Genomic DNA, 16176 nt, shown 5'->3' with positions numbered 1-16176 from the left:
GGGAATCTATCCCAGAATCCTTCTGGAACAGTGCACCACTTGACGCATGCGGCATTGTTCTGGAGAGTGGAGTTTTCATGAGGGAAAGACAGAGGCTAAAGGTGATAAACACTGTGTGCGATCCCAGGATTAGTGCTGAAGCCCATGGAAAAGAAACCAATCTGCTTTCTTCTCGGGTAGCAATTCTGCCAGGATGAGCAGGCCCATTGTGAACATTGGATAATAATCACTTGTCATCTAGGAATGCTCTGAGGCTTGGACCCTGCCTGATTCAGCAAGGTGCTTAAACACATGCCTAACTATTAAGCACATCAGCTGTTCCATTGACTTCAAGTACGTGAACAGTCCCATGGAAGTTAAGCTTGTACTGAAGAACTTTGCTGAATCAGGGCCTTAATTATAGGAAAACCCTGAAGTCCATAAGCATGTATTCTTTTTGAAAACAAATTGTAGCATAACACTTTACATCACTAAAACTCAATTTACTTTCCTCATTTCTGCTGTTAGGTGGAGGATAGAGAAGTGCAAAAACTAAAACCATTTTATTTTGGTTTGTGATCTGTTTTGCTTTCTGGCTGCATTAGTATGATGCGGCAACGTTTTGAGTTAGAAACGCTGTAGGGCAAAACTATTTTCATTGAAATGTTTCTATTTAATGTTAGGTTTTGCAAAACACGTTATAACAATGTAAATTTGGGTGCCTCAGCTATCAGATGCCACTCAAATATTTGTGACACACCCTGTGACACTGTGTAAGTTTTTTGTAAGAGGAAATTATTGCATCTGGCTTTGGCAAGTTAATGATTTGCCCCTCCTGTTCTCCCTAGATCCACTGTCAGCTCATTTTACTCTTGAGTCAGACCCTTTGTTATTGCATCTCAGTTTATCACTGAATCTGTAGGACTAGGTTAGATTTAGCTGCCTGAAACACCTTGTCCTTTCCTCTGCACTGGGTTCAAGGCTGTCTCCTTTATCATATTCAACTAGTTCTGTGCCAGCCAGCCAGGGATGATGTACAGACTGAGAGTGGGAGGGTGAACTGTCCAGGTGGAGCAGAATGGGGAGAGGTGGGGCTGGGTAAGCATTTCTGATTTGTGTCTTTCAGATAGGACACAGTTCTTAAATTTTTAAGCAAGAGATCTCCTCCTAAACTTTTGGGGGAAGGAGAAGCCTATAATGCATTCTCCATGTTTGGATCTTCACAGCCTTTTGTTTGGATTTGTTGCTATATTTACAGCCAGTGTGTTTTGGCTTGGTGTATGCATGTCTTTTTAATGGAAAACATGCTCCTTTAGAGAGTTGTAATCTCAGTTTGTTTCCTCTCTTGTCACCCTTTTGTGGGAAGGGATGGATTTGTTTATAGCAGTGTGCTTGAGTAGAGGATTGGCACAGGTGGTGGGCATTTTGTGTGTGTACACCTTTTATGTGGGTTCCTTTTACCTGAAGAGAGGGATTAGGTGAATGATAAACTCAGGTTGAATTTAATTACCATTTTAAAGTAATTGTGCTCATGTCACAGGTGTATAAAGGCTTCACTTCTGTTCAGGCCACTGGAGATGCAGTTGGTACTGGGCAGAAAGCAGGTGGTCAACCACTTTTTCCTTGGGAAAAAGAAAACTTTAAGCATGAAGCAGCTTGTAAATTGTCATCTTGTGTGAGGAGACTCCTTGCTAGTCCAGAAAACCATTTAGGAGAGGAGGCTGATTCTGAATGTGGCCCAGTCAGTCAGTTTGATGGGCTCAGGGTTCAATTTGCTTATTGAATCTGAGGGTGGAAATGGTAGTATCAGGACTGGCCCGCTTTAATAAAATGCCTTTCCTTTTTTTAACACAACCTTTCCACAGGAGACTTAGCAGATTTTATTAAAGGAACTTGGTCCAGTTAAAATCTGTTAGATAAAAGGAAATCAGTTAAGTGTTGCCTTCCAATTTTTATTGTATTACATTTGCCTTCTTTAATTTAGTTGTCTTTTCCTTTCTTCTGTTGCTGTGTGAAAGACCCATACAAAACAGGAAAAGCCAACTCTATGTTAAGTGCTGTCAAATGCACAAAGCAAACAAACTGGGGGGGAAGAGAGAGGAAAATATTTCCCTCTAATCTTTCATTTGTGGTAATCTTAAGCGTTACTAGTAACAATAATTTAGGCCAAGATGTGACCTTAAATGATCTCAGTCAGTTTTACTATACTACTTTTCACTTCTGTACTGCTTTCCAGATACAAATCTAAGAGCGCTTGACAAACAATATTGAATTTGGCCTCCTAAAACTGCTGAGAGTTCAGGAAGTATTATTACCATTTTGCAGATAAGGAAGCTGAGGCACACAGAAGTTAAGTTACACGCTAAAGGTCACATGTGGGAATCATGTGGCAGTGCTAGGAAGAGAATTTCTAGGTCTCCTAATTGCTTTGCCTAATTGTCTAAATTGCTGATTTCCATCCTTCTCCTTTGAGAGAGGATGCTCCTGGTGTTTACTGATAAGAACATGGGCCTGGGGTATTGGATTCAAGGGTTCTAACCCCAAATCTTCCATTGGCTAGCTGTGAAACCTTGGGTGAATGTTAAACTTTCTTTAGTTCAGTTTACCCAACTGTAAAATGAAGATAGTGATAGCTCAAAGAGGGAGTGATGCTGTCCTTTTAGGAAGGTAAAGGACTTGGGGATCTTCTAACAAAAAACATCAGACATGCAGAATGTCTTTATTAACGTTAACTATGATATTAAGAAGCAACATGTATTTCATGACACTTTTTTTTTTTTTCCAGGTTTCCTCTCAAAAAACCTACAAGGTAAGACAATGGGGTTTTGGTTGCCTACCTATACTGCAAGCTTCAAGATGGCGTTTTTGCACAATAAAATTACTTAAAGCATATTGAAGCAGTGTCCGTAGCTCACTTAAGTAAATGAAGTGCGCAAATTGATCTGTGTTATACAGAAGGTCAGACTAGATGGTCACAATGGTCCCTTCTGGTCTTGGAATCAGTGGGACTGAGTGTTCAAAATATAGCTGGTGACATTTATAGCGCATGGTTTAGTGTTACCATTTGCAGTTTCTTTAGCATTTTTGCTATGCACACTAACTCAACTTATCTGGGATTTGAGATGGTCCTAGAAAGTGACTCTAGGTTTGTGCCTGATATACAAACTCTTATTGTATGAAGGCTTTTTGTTTTAAATCTTTGTCTCCATTTTGAAATGAAGTTTTAAGGCAGGGTTGGGGGGAACTGGTGATTTTGGGGATGCTCTTTTGGCCCTTTGTAAAGTATAAATTGGCTTCATTTCTAAAGTGAAATTTGGCAAATTATTACACAATCAATAAGCTTAATTGCTTTTGACACTTGGAAAGGTAAAAGGTTAAATGAACGGTTTATCTGGGGGAGAAAAAACTTTCTTCTCCCCTTCAGAATTTGGTGTCTATCTTTGACTGTTAACTTAAATGTTGCTTAATGTCTTTTCAGTATCTTTTTTTTTTTTTTTTTTGGTTGTTGGTTTTGTTACTGAGGCTACTTGCAGTTTCTTTGTGAAGTTTTAGCTGTAACTGATGCTCCTGCGGTGAAGTGATCCCAAATCAGTTGCTTTTGTTTGACGTAGGCACGGCAGCATTCTGAGCAGAGAGACTCCAGCTGACAAGAAACAGAAGGTTGAACGCTGCAGTAGCACACACGACTTCGATCCGACAGGTAAAGGCCTCAAAACTTCCCCGATGAGAATGCAGGATTTAAAAGTTATTGGGGGTTGGAGTAAATGAGCTCTAATCAGCATAATATTCAGGAGCCATTGTTCTCTATTTGATGCTTGCAAAGGTTTTTTTTGTTTGTTTGTTTTTTTCTTCTTCTTCTTCTTCTTCAATATTATACCCAGACTTTGCAGTAAAGGTGAGCAACTGATTCTGGCATGACCTTGCACGAGGTGGCTTTCATCTGTGCAAAAACAAATCTAGACCAGTAGCCCCAGTCAATGACCTAAATTGTTTGTTGTTTTTAAGAAATAAAATAAATAGCCCAAATGCTCAGGAAGCAAATATTTTAGCTTGTGGCTGGTCTTACTTGGTGGAGGAAATGTGGACATGTAAAAGGTCGTGTGGTCACAGCAGCAACTGACCTCCAGTTCCAGTGGGTTTTGAACCCTCTCTGCAGCCTTAAGGATGAAGCTGCACTTGAATTTTTAAATTAAAACTTAATTTTGATGGAGGTGGTATCCATTTTTTTTTCTCTTTCATCCTCTTCCTATGCCCTTCTGTGAAACTTGGACCATCTTTGTTAGTTTTAGAGTCTAACGCTGTCTTGGGCACTGGACTGCATGCAAAGATTCTTTCCTCTCTCCCTAACCCACTAACCCAGTGACTGTTGTGTGTTCTTAAAACTGTCTGACAGGCTCTTGCGTGTAAGCCTGCTGGCCCCATGCAGTGTGTGTTTCTCATGTTTGTGCACTCTGGTCCTGCTGTTCTCTGGGGACTGTGGAACAGGTCAGAGTAGAATCTGAAGTTTGTAGACTGGGATATGAAGGGTGTGTTGTTGCACAGAGTGGATCAAGCTACTGTTTGCAAACTGTGTTGTAACATTTCTGCCACTAGCTGCGTGGTTCCTTTCTAGTGTGCAGAACAAATACATTTAAAGTGGGCTTCTAAAACGCACTTTTCCGGAGGCAGGGGGAATTTAATGAGTATCTCCATTCTCTTTAGGGTTAGGTAAAAGTAACATATTTTTATTTGAGTTGCATCGGAGACGGTCACAGGATTTTGAACTTCAGGTTTAGAATTTGGCTGCCTGGAAAGCAAAGCAGATGATCCTGGGACCTTTTAATCCCAGTACCCATTCTCTTGCTTTTAAGGGCTGTTGGTCTGCCCTAGCATTTAAGGTATCTGTGGTCTAGTCTTGTAGATAGACTTTTTATTCTAGCCTCCATAATACTCTTGCCTTTCTAAAGGTGGATTCCAAGCATTGTGCACTTCCATATATGCAAGCTGTTTTATGGTAGAGATGAATGCCATGGCTTCTGTATGACCCCAACACTTCTATCTAGAGTAACTTCTCTAATTCACTTGTTGGCATAGGAGAGAACTTCGTTTACTGCACTTTGTCTTCTGTGATAGACCCTCTCAGTATGTGGTTACGTGTGTTCACACTAACTTATTCCAAGTGTTATCACCTATGTGTTGTTCGTACCCTATTTGTGTTTTTCACGATTTAACCTGATCATAGAAATCATTCTGTTTTTTCCTTGAAGTGTTTTTTTTCTCATGTTTGGTCTCCATATTTTCTATATCTCTCTTTCTTTCTCCTTTTCTCCTGCTCTTGTGCAGATAGCTCCTCCAAGAAGACAAAGTCTAGCTCGGAGGAGAGTAGATCCGAGACGTATGGTAAGCTGAAGCAGCCGCTGTAGCCTTGCATCTTTCCTGTCTGCTCTATGCTGTCTGCCTGTGCGCCCAAGGCCTTTGCCTTTTACTTGCTCTGCATGGCTTGCTTTGCAGTAGGAGAGGGAAGCTGGGTTTTTAATGCAGTTTAAATGTGCAAGCATGTAACTGCTGGATACTAACCCATGTGTAAGAAGTGTAGACTGTCTTCTATATTCTCCTGTCTTCTGTTACCAGTTGGGACAACTTGCTGGGCCTGCTGCGCTTGGAGAATCTCTCTACCACCAAGTAGTCAAGGCAGTTTATTAACACACTTAAGTCAGTCCAGTCTGGTGCTGATGCAGAACTGTCTACATCTTGTTTTAACCATGGTGGTTGAGCTGTCTGGGACAGTGGGTTTGTTTTTTTTTAAATGATTTGCAGTTTCAGTTTTTTCAGTTTCGTAAAATGGAGAAACAGTTCCTCATGAATCCCTTGCAGAAGATTTAACTATATAGATAGATATTCAAAATGATCACATTAATTTTATTTTGGTGAGAACGTTCACTCTATTTACTTCATTCTGGTAAGGTAGCATCCCTTGAACTCCCATCTTGCTGCACCCTTGTGTTCTCAGAGTCTTCAGGCCCATATAAATCAGCACATGATTCTGCCAGGAAAAGCTCACATCTTCTAGTTCCCATTTCACCCAAGATGTGCCATAACAGAACATCTTTCAAGGAAGACCATTTACCACATAGCCCATGGTTGCTCATCTTCCCCTTTTAGCCTCCCTCAGGAGTGCTTCTCTTTTGACTGTCCTCCCCTCCCCCTGCACAGTACACTTGTGGCGTGCTGTGTCATTATCACTCCTAAAGAGATCCGTAGTCAAAAGGTAAGCTGGGCCTCCAGCTGGTATGAGTCTGAGACCAATAGGGATGGTAGATGATCAGTCTGTCACTGACCTAGCTGACAGGTTTCAGAGTAACAGCCATGTTAGTTTGTATTCACAAAAAGAAAAGGAGTATTTGTGGCACCTTAGCGACTAACCAATTGATTTGAGCATGAGCTTTCGTGAGCTACAGCTCACTTCATCGGATGCATACTGTGGAAAATACAGAAGATGGTTTTTATACACACAGACCATGAAAAAATGGGTGTTTATCAGTACAAAAGATTTTCTCTCCCCCCCACCCCACTCTCCTGCTGGTAATAGCTTATCTAAAGTGATCACTCTCCTTACAATGTGTATGATAATCAAGGTGGGCCATTTCCAGCACAAATCCAGGGTTTAACAAGAACGTCTGTGGAACAGTGCTGGGGGGCGGGGAAGGAATAAACAAGGGGAAATAGGTTACTTTTTATAATGAATCAACCATTCCCAGTCTCTATTCAAGCCTAAGTTAATTGTATCCAATTTGCAAATTAATTCCAATTCAGCAGTCTCTCGTTGGAGTCTGTTTTCGAAGTTTTTTTTGTTGAAGGATAGTCACTTTGAGATCAGAAATCGAGTGACCAGAGAGATTGAAGTGTTCTCCAACTGGTTTATGAATGTTATAATTCTTGGCATCTGATTTGTGTCCATTTATTCTTTTACGTAGAGACTGTCCAGTTTGCCCAATGTACATGGCAGAGGGGCATTGCTGGCATATGATGGCATATATCACATTGGTGGATGTGCAGGTGAAAGAGCCTCTGATAGCGTGGCTGATGTTATTTGGCCCTGTGATGGTGTCCCCTGAATAGATATGTGGGCATAGTCATGGTCTGTGTGTATAAAAACATCTTCTGTATTTTCCACAGTATGCATCCGATGAAGTGAGCTGCAGCTCACGAAAGCTTATGCTCAAATAAATTGGTTAGTCTCTAAGGTGCCACAAGTACTCCTTTTCTTTTGACATAGCTGAGGCTCTGTACTGACAGTCACCCGACTGTAATAAGTGGACCAACCTTTGGATCCTGCATGCTTCCAAGTGAGCTGGAGCTGCCTGGGCAGAGCCCAGGCACTGTCTCTAGCTCTGAGCCTCTAGGGAATACATCAGGGTGCAGACTCCCTACAGGCACTGTCTCTAGCTCTGAGCCTCTAGGGAATACGTCAGGGTGCAGACTCCCTACCTGAAACCCTTCCTTGGGACTTGGCTCTCTGCAGTGCAATTGCCCTAGTCCCAAGAGCAGTACAGAGACTTTCCAAACCTCAGAGTTGCTTGTGCATGCTTCCCCGGAGTTCCCCCTCCTGTGGCCGCTCTGATTTGTAGTTTAATTCTTTGGGGACATATGGTACGCAAAGTAAGGAACACAGGCTTTGCACAGGAATCTTTCAATGGGCTCTTACTTCAGTCTTGGCAGGAGAGTTACAGATCTATGCAAAACAAATGCCAGAATACAATCCGTCCCTCCCACCCCCATGAGGAAAGGCATGCCCTGCCTGCCACCAACCTCCCTGTCTCTTGTTTTTGGAAGTTGATACACACACTAAGCCAAGAAGCCAGTCCCTTTAAAAGCAGTTGGAGACACCTTTTCAGTTCTTCCACTGAGGATTTTCCATGTTCTGACCCTTTCACTATTTCCTTTCAGGCAGAGGTTGCTACGTCAGTGGCTCTGCCAGTAGCAATCCTAGTGTCCCGTCCGGATAGAACTGTGCAGTGATGATGGCCCTATTTCAGCTGCTCAGACAGTCTGTTTCTGCTACCAAAATGGGGGCTCTCATACACACTGAAAAAGTTCAAATCATAAACATTTCACAAAACAGAACGTTCATAAGCTGAGACAAACTTATTTCCCAGATTGCCGCACCACCTTCCTTAGAGACAGGGCCCCCCAGAGGATTGAGGGGGCCTGGAGTCTTCGGCAGTGGGGGTCCTTCTGCTCTGGGTCTTGGCGGCACTTCGCCGAAGACATGGAGCGGAAGGACCCCTCGCCGCCAAATTGCTGCCGAAGCAGAAGAAACGGTGGCGGATCCTTCACTCTGGGTGTGTTGGCAGCACTAAAGGACCCGCTGCTGAAGTGCTGCTGAAAACTCTCGTGGGGGCCCCTGTGGAAAATTGCCACACTTGCACGCCCCTCCCCCCGGGGCGGTCCTGCTTAGGGATCTGAATCTGGTCTTGAGAGAGTATGGGCTGTTTCAGTGCAGCTGGAAGCTGATGTTGGGTCAGGCCTGCCCTGCTGTATATCTGTCATCTCCAGAAGGAAGGAACAAGGAAACGACTTGCCTGAAGACCAAACATAAGCATTTTAGAATGTTCCTGCTGACAAACTAATACTGTGGAACCCTTTACCAATTCCTAGCTAGCCAGGGCTTCTCCATAGTGAACGCTGGCTAGTTAGTGACCCGGCAGCCATGCTGGCCATATCCAAATACCTTGAACCTCAACTAACTTTTTTCTAAAGCTGCTTAACTGTCACATAGTCAGACTGTGTTCCCTGTTAATTACAGGAAATGTTTGGTATGCCTAGTGGAATGTATCTGTGTTTATACTATTTGCTCACTCAGTGCAATGTCCTGGCTTTTCACGTCTTCATAGAGAAAGATGACTTCCTGACTTAAGCCTTCACTTCCGCCAAAATTTCCTGCAGATGCTCTGTCTGTGGCCAGGAGCTAGCCAGGAGAACAGTTTCCAGTCCTCCTTCCTTTCCAGTGGCCTTTTGCTGTGTTAGACCTCACCCTACCTTCTCACTTCTCTCTCTACCTTCCCCAGCCCTGTGATACGTGTGGAGAAGCCTGCTGTTTGCTCTGATGGGACCAAACTTTTTAAGAGCCTACAAGCAGAAATACTGCACTAATATATATATTTTTGCTAGTAACTGGATATTAATACTGTCTCTGGCTTGCCATTGGGCGCTTAGTAATAGAAATATCTTGAGTGGCAACAGGAAAATGAGGTGTGTCTTTAATATATGTGTGTTCTTTGTAACTCTTGACATTTTTATTTGAAGTAGCAATAAGCCAAGGGTCCTTGAGCAACTCTTTTCAGTGGGTTGGGGATTAGGCAGGCAACACCAGTCTAATGACTAGAAATTGATTGTGATCAAGCAAACTTAAAATGTTTAACTTTCTGTTTCATCAATCTAGCTACCCTTCTCCTGTCTGTGTATTCAGTGAAGTTGTGAACATGAGAGTAAAAGTTTCCCAGTGTGGTCTGAGAACTGTATCTCAGTACTGTTTAGTGCCATTATAATGCAGCTGAATCTTTTGGCATATCTCTTATGTCTCTTTCATGGAGTGTAATTTTAGTCCGTATAAACTGCTTTTAGATCGAAAATTACCAATCAGGATCTTGGGCTCAATGCCAGCTAGCTTAGTTAATTTTTCAGTTAATTTGTGGCAAATAGTTTTTGTGATCTTGAGAATTCTCTTTACATCCTTTTTAATTTTTTTCTTCCACAAAATATCTTTCCTTGTACATTTAATGATGTGGGCATTCTTGCAGGTCATTGCTCCATAAGGCGGACTAGACCCACTGAGTATTAATTTCCTCATTCCCACTCTTAGGATGTGAAGGTTGTTTCATTTCATTTTCTTTTGAAAATAGAGTTTCTATCCTTATGTCCCTGATGGAGCCCTGGAGGATTCTTCTTTCTTCACTCTTCCTGTTTTGTTCACGTTAGTCCCTCCCATCTTTTCTGTTCTGGGTTGTTTTTTTGTTTTTTTTTTGGTATAGGGTTTTTATGCAATGCTTGTCACTGTGCTATCTGAGCACTTTCCAGTAGTGCATTAAGCCACGTGACTACACATCTGTCACGTCTTGTTTGTTCTTTTATCCTCTCCCCCAAGGGAGAAGGGTGTGCAGTGGAGTGTCTTGTTTTGGTGGTGTCTTTTTAAAACTTATTTATACAACCGTACGTGTTGCTTTGTTTTCATTAGAGAAGGCAAGGTCAAAGAAATGCACCTTGCACCAGGAGTGTAAATTAATGAGATTTGTGATGGTCCCTGGACAGGTTCATTCCACGGTCCTAGACCATCCCTGGAGAAAGTTCTGTCTCCTGCACAGACCAGCTTTACTCTTATCGTCGACAGTTCCATCGTGCCGGGGAGCGAAATTGTCGACCACGGTCTTTGCTTGAGATTTTTCAGATATCCTGGGGCCAAGCCATGGAGCGCTTTTGAAGTTAAGGTCTGAGACCTTGAAGCTTGATTCGATTCTATGGGATGCCAATGTAGGGAGCCATAAAGCCCTTGTGGCTTTGACACAGCTACTGTTTTTCCAGCCAGTGAGGCCTTGAAAGGACACTTGGGAACCCCTCGTCATTGCACTTAAAATGGCCAGAAATGGCTTGGAGTGTAATGAGGCACTCAGCCACAGGGGTTGAATGTGCTGTTTCCAGGGAAGCAGATGCTCCTATTTGTAATGATTAAAAGTTCCAGGCCTGTATATAGTAAGGATATCCAGGCGCAAATTGTGAATGCTCTTTAATGCCATTGATACCAAGTCTTATCAAGACATTATATATTGCACTAACCTTTCCATGTGAGTTGGAAGAATGACTTCTGTTTCCGATGAATAGAAGAATCTCTGAACAATTCTGATCTCGGAGTATTTGTGTGAAGAACCCATACATTGAAGTAATAACTAGAGTTGAGTAAAATTTGAAACTTCCATCCTGTGGGACATTCCAACATTTGTTGTCATTGCAAATTGGGACAAAAGGTTGACATTTCAAAATTTTGCGTGGAAAGGAAATTCAGAATTTGTTGCCATTTTTTGATTGAAACAAAACATTTAATAATTCTTGATCAAAATGGCTGGTTTCGGTTTGTTGAACTGACCTGGAACACTTCGTTTTAAATCTGTTCAATATAAAATTGCATTTTTCCACGGTGGTACATTGCAACATGGGAGTCGTTTTCCCTTATGGGTCAAGTTCCATAATGCACCCAGCGACATGTCACTCCCATGACCACCACTCAGTCTGAGGGAAATCTGCAATGCATTATGGAAGATGTAGTTCAGACTCCCATTCTCGTCTGTGGACTGGGCTTCCTGAAGGACTGTTACAACTCCTGTAAAGCAATGTGCTGATAGGCAAATACAGTTTAATGTTATGTAGAACCGATTCAAAATGAAACTTCTGGGGTCAGTTTAAAAAGTGAAATATTCAAAATTTGGAAAAATATTGATTTGCTGCTGACCCCTCCACCCCCTTCATTTTCCATCAGAAAATCAGACAGAAAATTCCCAACCAGCTCAAGTAATAACTAACACTTAAAGATCCCAAAGCACTTTAGAGTTTCTCTAATGGATCAGACTCACTGCTGACTGTTCCTGGGTGGTGAAATAGAGCTGTTCTGTTCATGCAGTCTTTCACATGTATAATAATGTGTAGGAGGGGAAATTAAGAATAACCTCTTCAGTCAGAAAGTAATTGTTCAAACAGTCAGAGGTCAAACACCCTTAAAAGTACCATGAAATGTCCGTCACCATGAAAAGCTAGGACCTTGACTCTTCCTGTCGTCCAGGAGACCGCACCTCCAGAATCACAGCCCTTCCTAGCATTGTGGTATTGGTCCGGTAATGAATCAGAGGGAAAAGTGCCACCTACGGAATGGCTAGTGTCTAGGCTTTCCTTGGAACTCTCCATTTCTAATATGGGTCGAGCTCAAACCTGTGTAAGTAAAATATGAATTTCTTGAGATGATATGGCCTAAGGCCAAGAGCCCAATAGGTTTTTTTGTTGTTCCCCCCCCCCCCCCCCCCCGTCTCTGTAATGGATATGAGAAGGGATTTTTTCTTAATTTTGTCCTTTTAGAACTTAAGTCCCCACTGGGGACTGCATAATATGAAATTAAATACGGAAATCACAGTTAAGGTGACACCTCTTCATTCCCCCAGCTCAGACTAATTTTCACTTCTTGCCCCTGCTGGCTTAGAGTGGGATTAAGGTCGGTTGTTGAGGGATGCAAGGTGTTCCCTTGGTGATAAAATGTAATTATTGATCTACAGTACAACCTGGTCCTTGGCTGGAAAGATGGAGACTGCAAAGTGAGGTCTCCCACAAGAGGTCTCAAGACACCTTTACAAGCATAGACTCCTACTAAGGAAATAGAAACATCAAGGATTGGAATGAATTCTATAAAGGCAGGAGAGATGACTGAAGGCTGCCACTTAATTATTAACTTGTTGCTCTTTCTGTGTCGCACTGAATCTACAGACTCCACATAATCAAGGTGTGCTGCTCTGATATTTCATTGCAACATTTCCATTATGATATTTCATGAATTTGTGATACTAAGTGACAAGAGTGCCAAAGCTCCTTGAAAACAACCAGCAACATGTCTTGGGTGTGGTTTTTCATAACTCCAGTCAGTCACAGTTCTCCAGATCATCAAAGTTGTATGCCACTGGATTAAGTATCCAATGCAAGATCGCATATTGTTACGAGATCCCAGTTTCATAAGAACAGAGGTGCAGGAGTCAAGAACAGAATAACAATGTTTTCTTAAAACTCCCTAGTTCAGCTGTTTAAGTTTAATGTATTTTAATTAATAGAAGTGAACAAATGACCAACTTTTACATGGTTATTCTTTCTTGCTGCCAGGGCAGAGTGAAACAATGCAGTCGAGTCTTGCTCTTGTTCCCCTCCCTGGCACAGGCATAGAAATTGATAAACTGGGTTAGACCAGGCTAGTCCAGGATCCTTTCTGACAGTGGCTAGTATGAGGTCTTTCAAAGGAACAAACAAGAAACCCCATAAAGAATGATCATGGGATCAGTTTTTTGTTTCCAGCACATGTGATATTGGTACCTTTGTCAGCTAGCTGTGGGATATCCAGTACTCAAAGCGAAGACTCGAGTTCCGGTTTAATGTCAAGCTCTACTTAAGATTAGGGAAAGGATCAGGAGCACCTTTCTCTGTGAATGGTTGTAGGGAGGAGATGGTGATTAATAAATTCTGACCGCTGTGGTCCTAATTGGACTCCTCTGCCATTCATCTGCTGGCTTGTTCTGTATCTGTAAAATCCAAAGAAGACCATCTTGGGATGTAAATTACATGTCAGGAAGAAGCTCTCAGGTAGCGTATTACACTCCCTTATGTATTACTCTGCATTTGGCACCAGGTTTAGTTGGCGAGAAAACTCCTCAGTAGAACCATCTCCAGTATTATTGATTCTAGAAATAAAAGCCAACCCATGCAAGAAATAAAGGGACAATGCATTGGCAAGATTATGCTGTGCCTTTAAACTGGGAAGGTTCTTACTCGTAGAAAGACTACCTGTTTTCATAAAACCTGAAGGTCTGGCAGCAGAGTTTAAAAAGAGCTGTTTGTTTGAAATAGCACAGGTTCCCTCTCCTACACCCTGCCCTGGGGCATCATTCTTGTGAAGTGAGGCTGAGAGAAGATTGGTCATGTAGAGAAATTGGAGGTGAGCGAAAGAAAGGGATATTCTTTCACGGAAGTAAATGTGGGGTGTAAAGCTCAGTGCTTCTCTTTAGCTCTGCTTCTCATCCCCCCTCTCTTGGTCCCATTCCATCAATTTGCTGCTTGTCACTGAGGAAAACATAAGGGCTTTGGCTTTGGGGTGGAGGGAAAGATTTGTTGCTAGATGGTGATGTGAGTAGAAGGCTGCAGTAGTTCTGCAACCACAGACAATACAGGGCGGAGCGTGTTCTGATTATACTCCTCATTTACATTAGTAACTCCCAGGGAAGTTAGTATAGCTACGCTGGTGTAAAAAGTGGCGAGAGACCAGGATCGGGTCCAAGGTTTCCTTCACACCCTACTACCACTCATCCTTTCCAACAGAATTCCTACTGGGATAATATTTTCATCGCCCTATTTATTCCTTCCTTCCCTCCCTCCCCACAAGAAATATCCACAACCTTAGGACACTGAATGATGCTGGAAAAGAAACTCCCATCTCCCCCCACTGGCTCCCTGTAGCAGAAGAGTCTTGCCTGGTGTCGCTGCGTAAATGAACAAGTAGAATGAATGTTTGGAAATAAGGATGGTCCCTTGTTTTGTTAACTGGTGGAGTGTAAAATGCTTTAAAGATGATTTGTATGACACTAAGTGCTAAAGTCCCCCATCAGAGTAGGGCCCTATTGTGCTATTCAGTGTACGAACATTCAGGGAACGCACTTTCTACCACAAAGACTATGTAGTCTAATACAAAGAGCTGCTGGTTGTTGTTTGTTAGTTTATATATTAACTAATAAGGGTGGTGGATAGCTCAGAGGATTGGCTATGGGAGGGATATGGAACCTTTGACTGCAAGCTCACAAATGTGATGAAGCTCATCTCTTTAGTAATCTAAAGTTGTTTAGTGGAGTATATAAAATGAGTTTGGGTTCAGTGGGCAGGTGTCCTTATTGGAGACTCTCACCACAATTAGCAAGAATTGGTACTCAGAGCAGAGAAAACTAGGAATGAATGGGCCGCTTCCCTCTCACCTGTGAAAGAAGTGTCTGGTTTTTCTTCATTCCATTTCCAAGAGAACACTAGACGTCCATAGCACTTTAACGCCAAAAAAATGCTGTACAAACGTAAACAAATTAATCTCAGCAGCAGTATTTATATCCCCACTCTGCCGATTTAGACATTAAGCCACAGCACAAGTAGGTGACTTGCCCTAGGTCTCGCGGCAAATTGAAGGAAGAGCAGAGATTAGAATTTCCTAGCTTTTGGCCCTTTGCTTTGATCACGGGATCACTGCCACTCAATGGGAAATGGGATATTACTAGTTTCCGAGTGCTGGCAGGCCAAAATAGACATGGCTTATGCCTTTACTGCTGTTGCCCTGTCTCTGCTCTGTTGAATAACCCCATGGGATTCTTCAGCTCCAGAGGTAGGGTAGTTGGTTTGCAGAGAGGCATGAAACAAGGAAAGAACAGGATAAAGGATATTTAGATTACTAAAATGTATTTAAATGGGCATGACCTGATGAAGTTCATGCTAGAGTACCTAAGGAACTAGGTGAAGCAATGTCAGAAGGGTTAGTAATTATCTTTGAGAATTCAAGGAGGATGTGTGAGGTCCCAAAGGACTGGAGAATGGCAAACATAGTACCTATATTTAAAAAGGGGAACAAAGAGAACCTGGAGAATTATAGACGGTCAGCCTAACTTTTGATGCCTGGAAAGATACTGGAACAAATTATTTAATAATCAGTTTGTAAATGGAGGATAATAAGGTTATAAGGAGTAGCCACCATGGATTTTGTCAAGAACAAATCATGCCAAGCCAGCCTAATTCTTTCTTTGACAGGGTTGCTGGCCTAGTGGGTGGGGGTGGGAAGCAGTAGACATGATATATCTTGATTTTTAGTAAGGCTTTTCACACAGTCCCCCCTTCTCATAAGCAAAGTAGGGAGATGTGGTCCAGATGAAATTACTATAAAGTGGACGCACAACTGCTTGAAAGACCATACTTTTACTGTCAAACTGGTAGAGTGTATCTAGTGGGGTCCTGCAGGAGTCGGGTCTGGTACTATTCAGTATTTTCAAGAATTATTCAGACAGTGGAGTGGGGTTTGCAAATGGGGGTTACAAGCACTTTGGAGAACAAGATTAAAATTCAAAAAGACCTTGACAAATTGGAGAATTGATCTGAAATCTGCAAGATGTAACTTAATAAAGACAAGTGCAAAGGACTTCCCTTTGGAGAGAAAAATCAAATGCACAACTACAGAATGGGACGACCTGGCTGTGTGAGGGATAATACTGCTGAAAAGGATCTGGGGGTTATGGTGGATCACAAATTGAATGAGTCAACAATTAGCAAAAAGGGCCAATATTCTGGAGTGTATTAAGGGACCTCTTGTACGTAAGACATGGGAGGTAATCCTCACACTCTGCTCGGCACTGGTGAGGCCTCAGCTGGAGTACTGTGTCCAATGCTAGGCGCCATGCT

At 42.3% G+C, this 16176-nt stretch overlaps 1 protein-coding gene across 3 annotated transcripts in view; it reads left to right on the top strand.

The window, feature by feature from the left end:
• Positions 1-16176, top strand: part of ARHGEF12 (Rho guanine nucleotide exchange factor 12) — a 103163-nt gene that overhangs the window by 37180 nt on the left and 49807 nt on the right. For 2 of the 3 annotated variants that reach the window (XM_084611961.1, XM_084611962.1), the window contains exons 2-3: positions 2765-2788; positions 3591-3679. In XM_084611961.1, coding sequence (XP_084468087.1) covers positions 2765-2788; positions 3591-3679 — 113 coding nt within the window. Of the gene's footprint in view, positions 1-2764; positions 2789-3590; positions 3680-5301; positions 5359-16176 lie in introns of all 3 variants that reach the window. The other variant, XM_084611960.1, reaches the window with a different exon arrangement.

This window comes from Lepidochelys olivacea (assembly GCF_965140295.1).
Source record: "Lepidochelys olivacea isolate rLepOli2 genome assembly, chromosome: 22".
Lineage (NCBI taxonomy): Eukaryota > Metazoa > Chordata > Testudines > Cheloniidae > Lepidochelys > Lepidochelys olivacea.
Note: the sequence above shows the minus strand (reverse complement) of the source record. Positions and strands in the feature narration are given on the sequence as shown.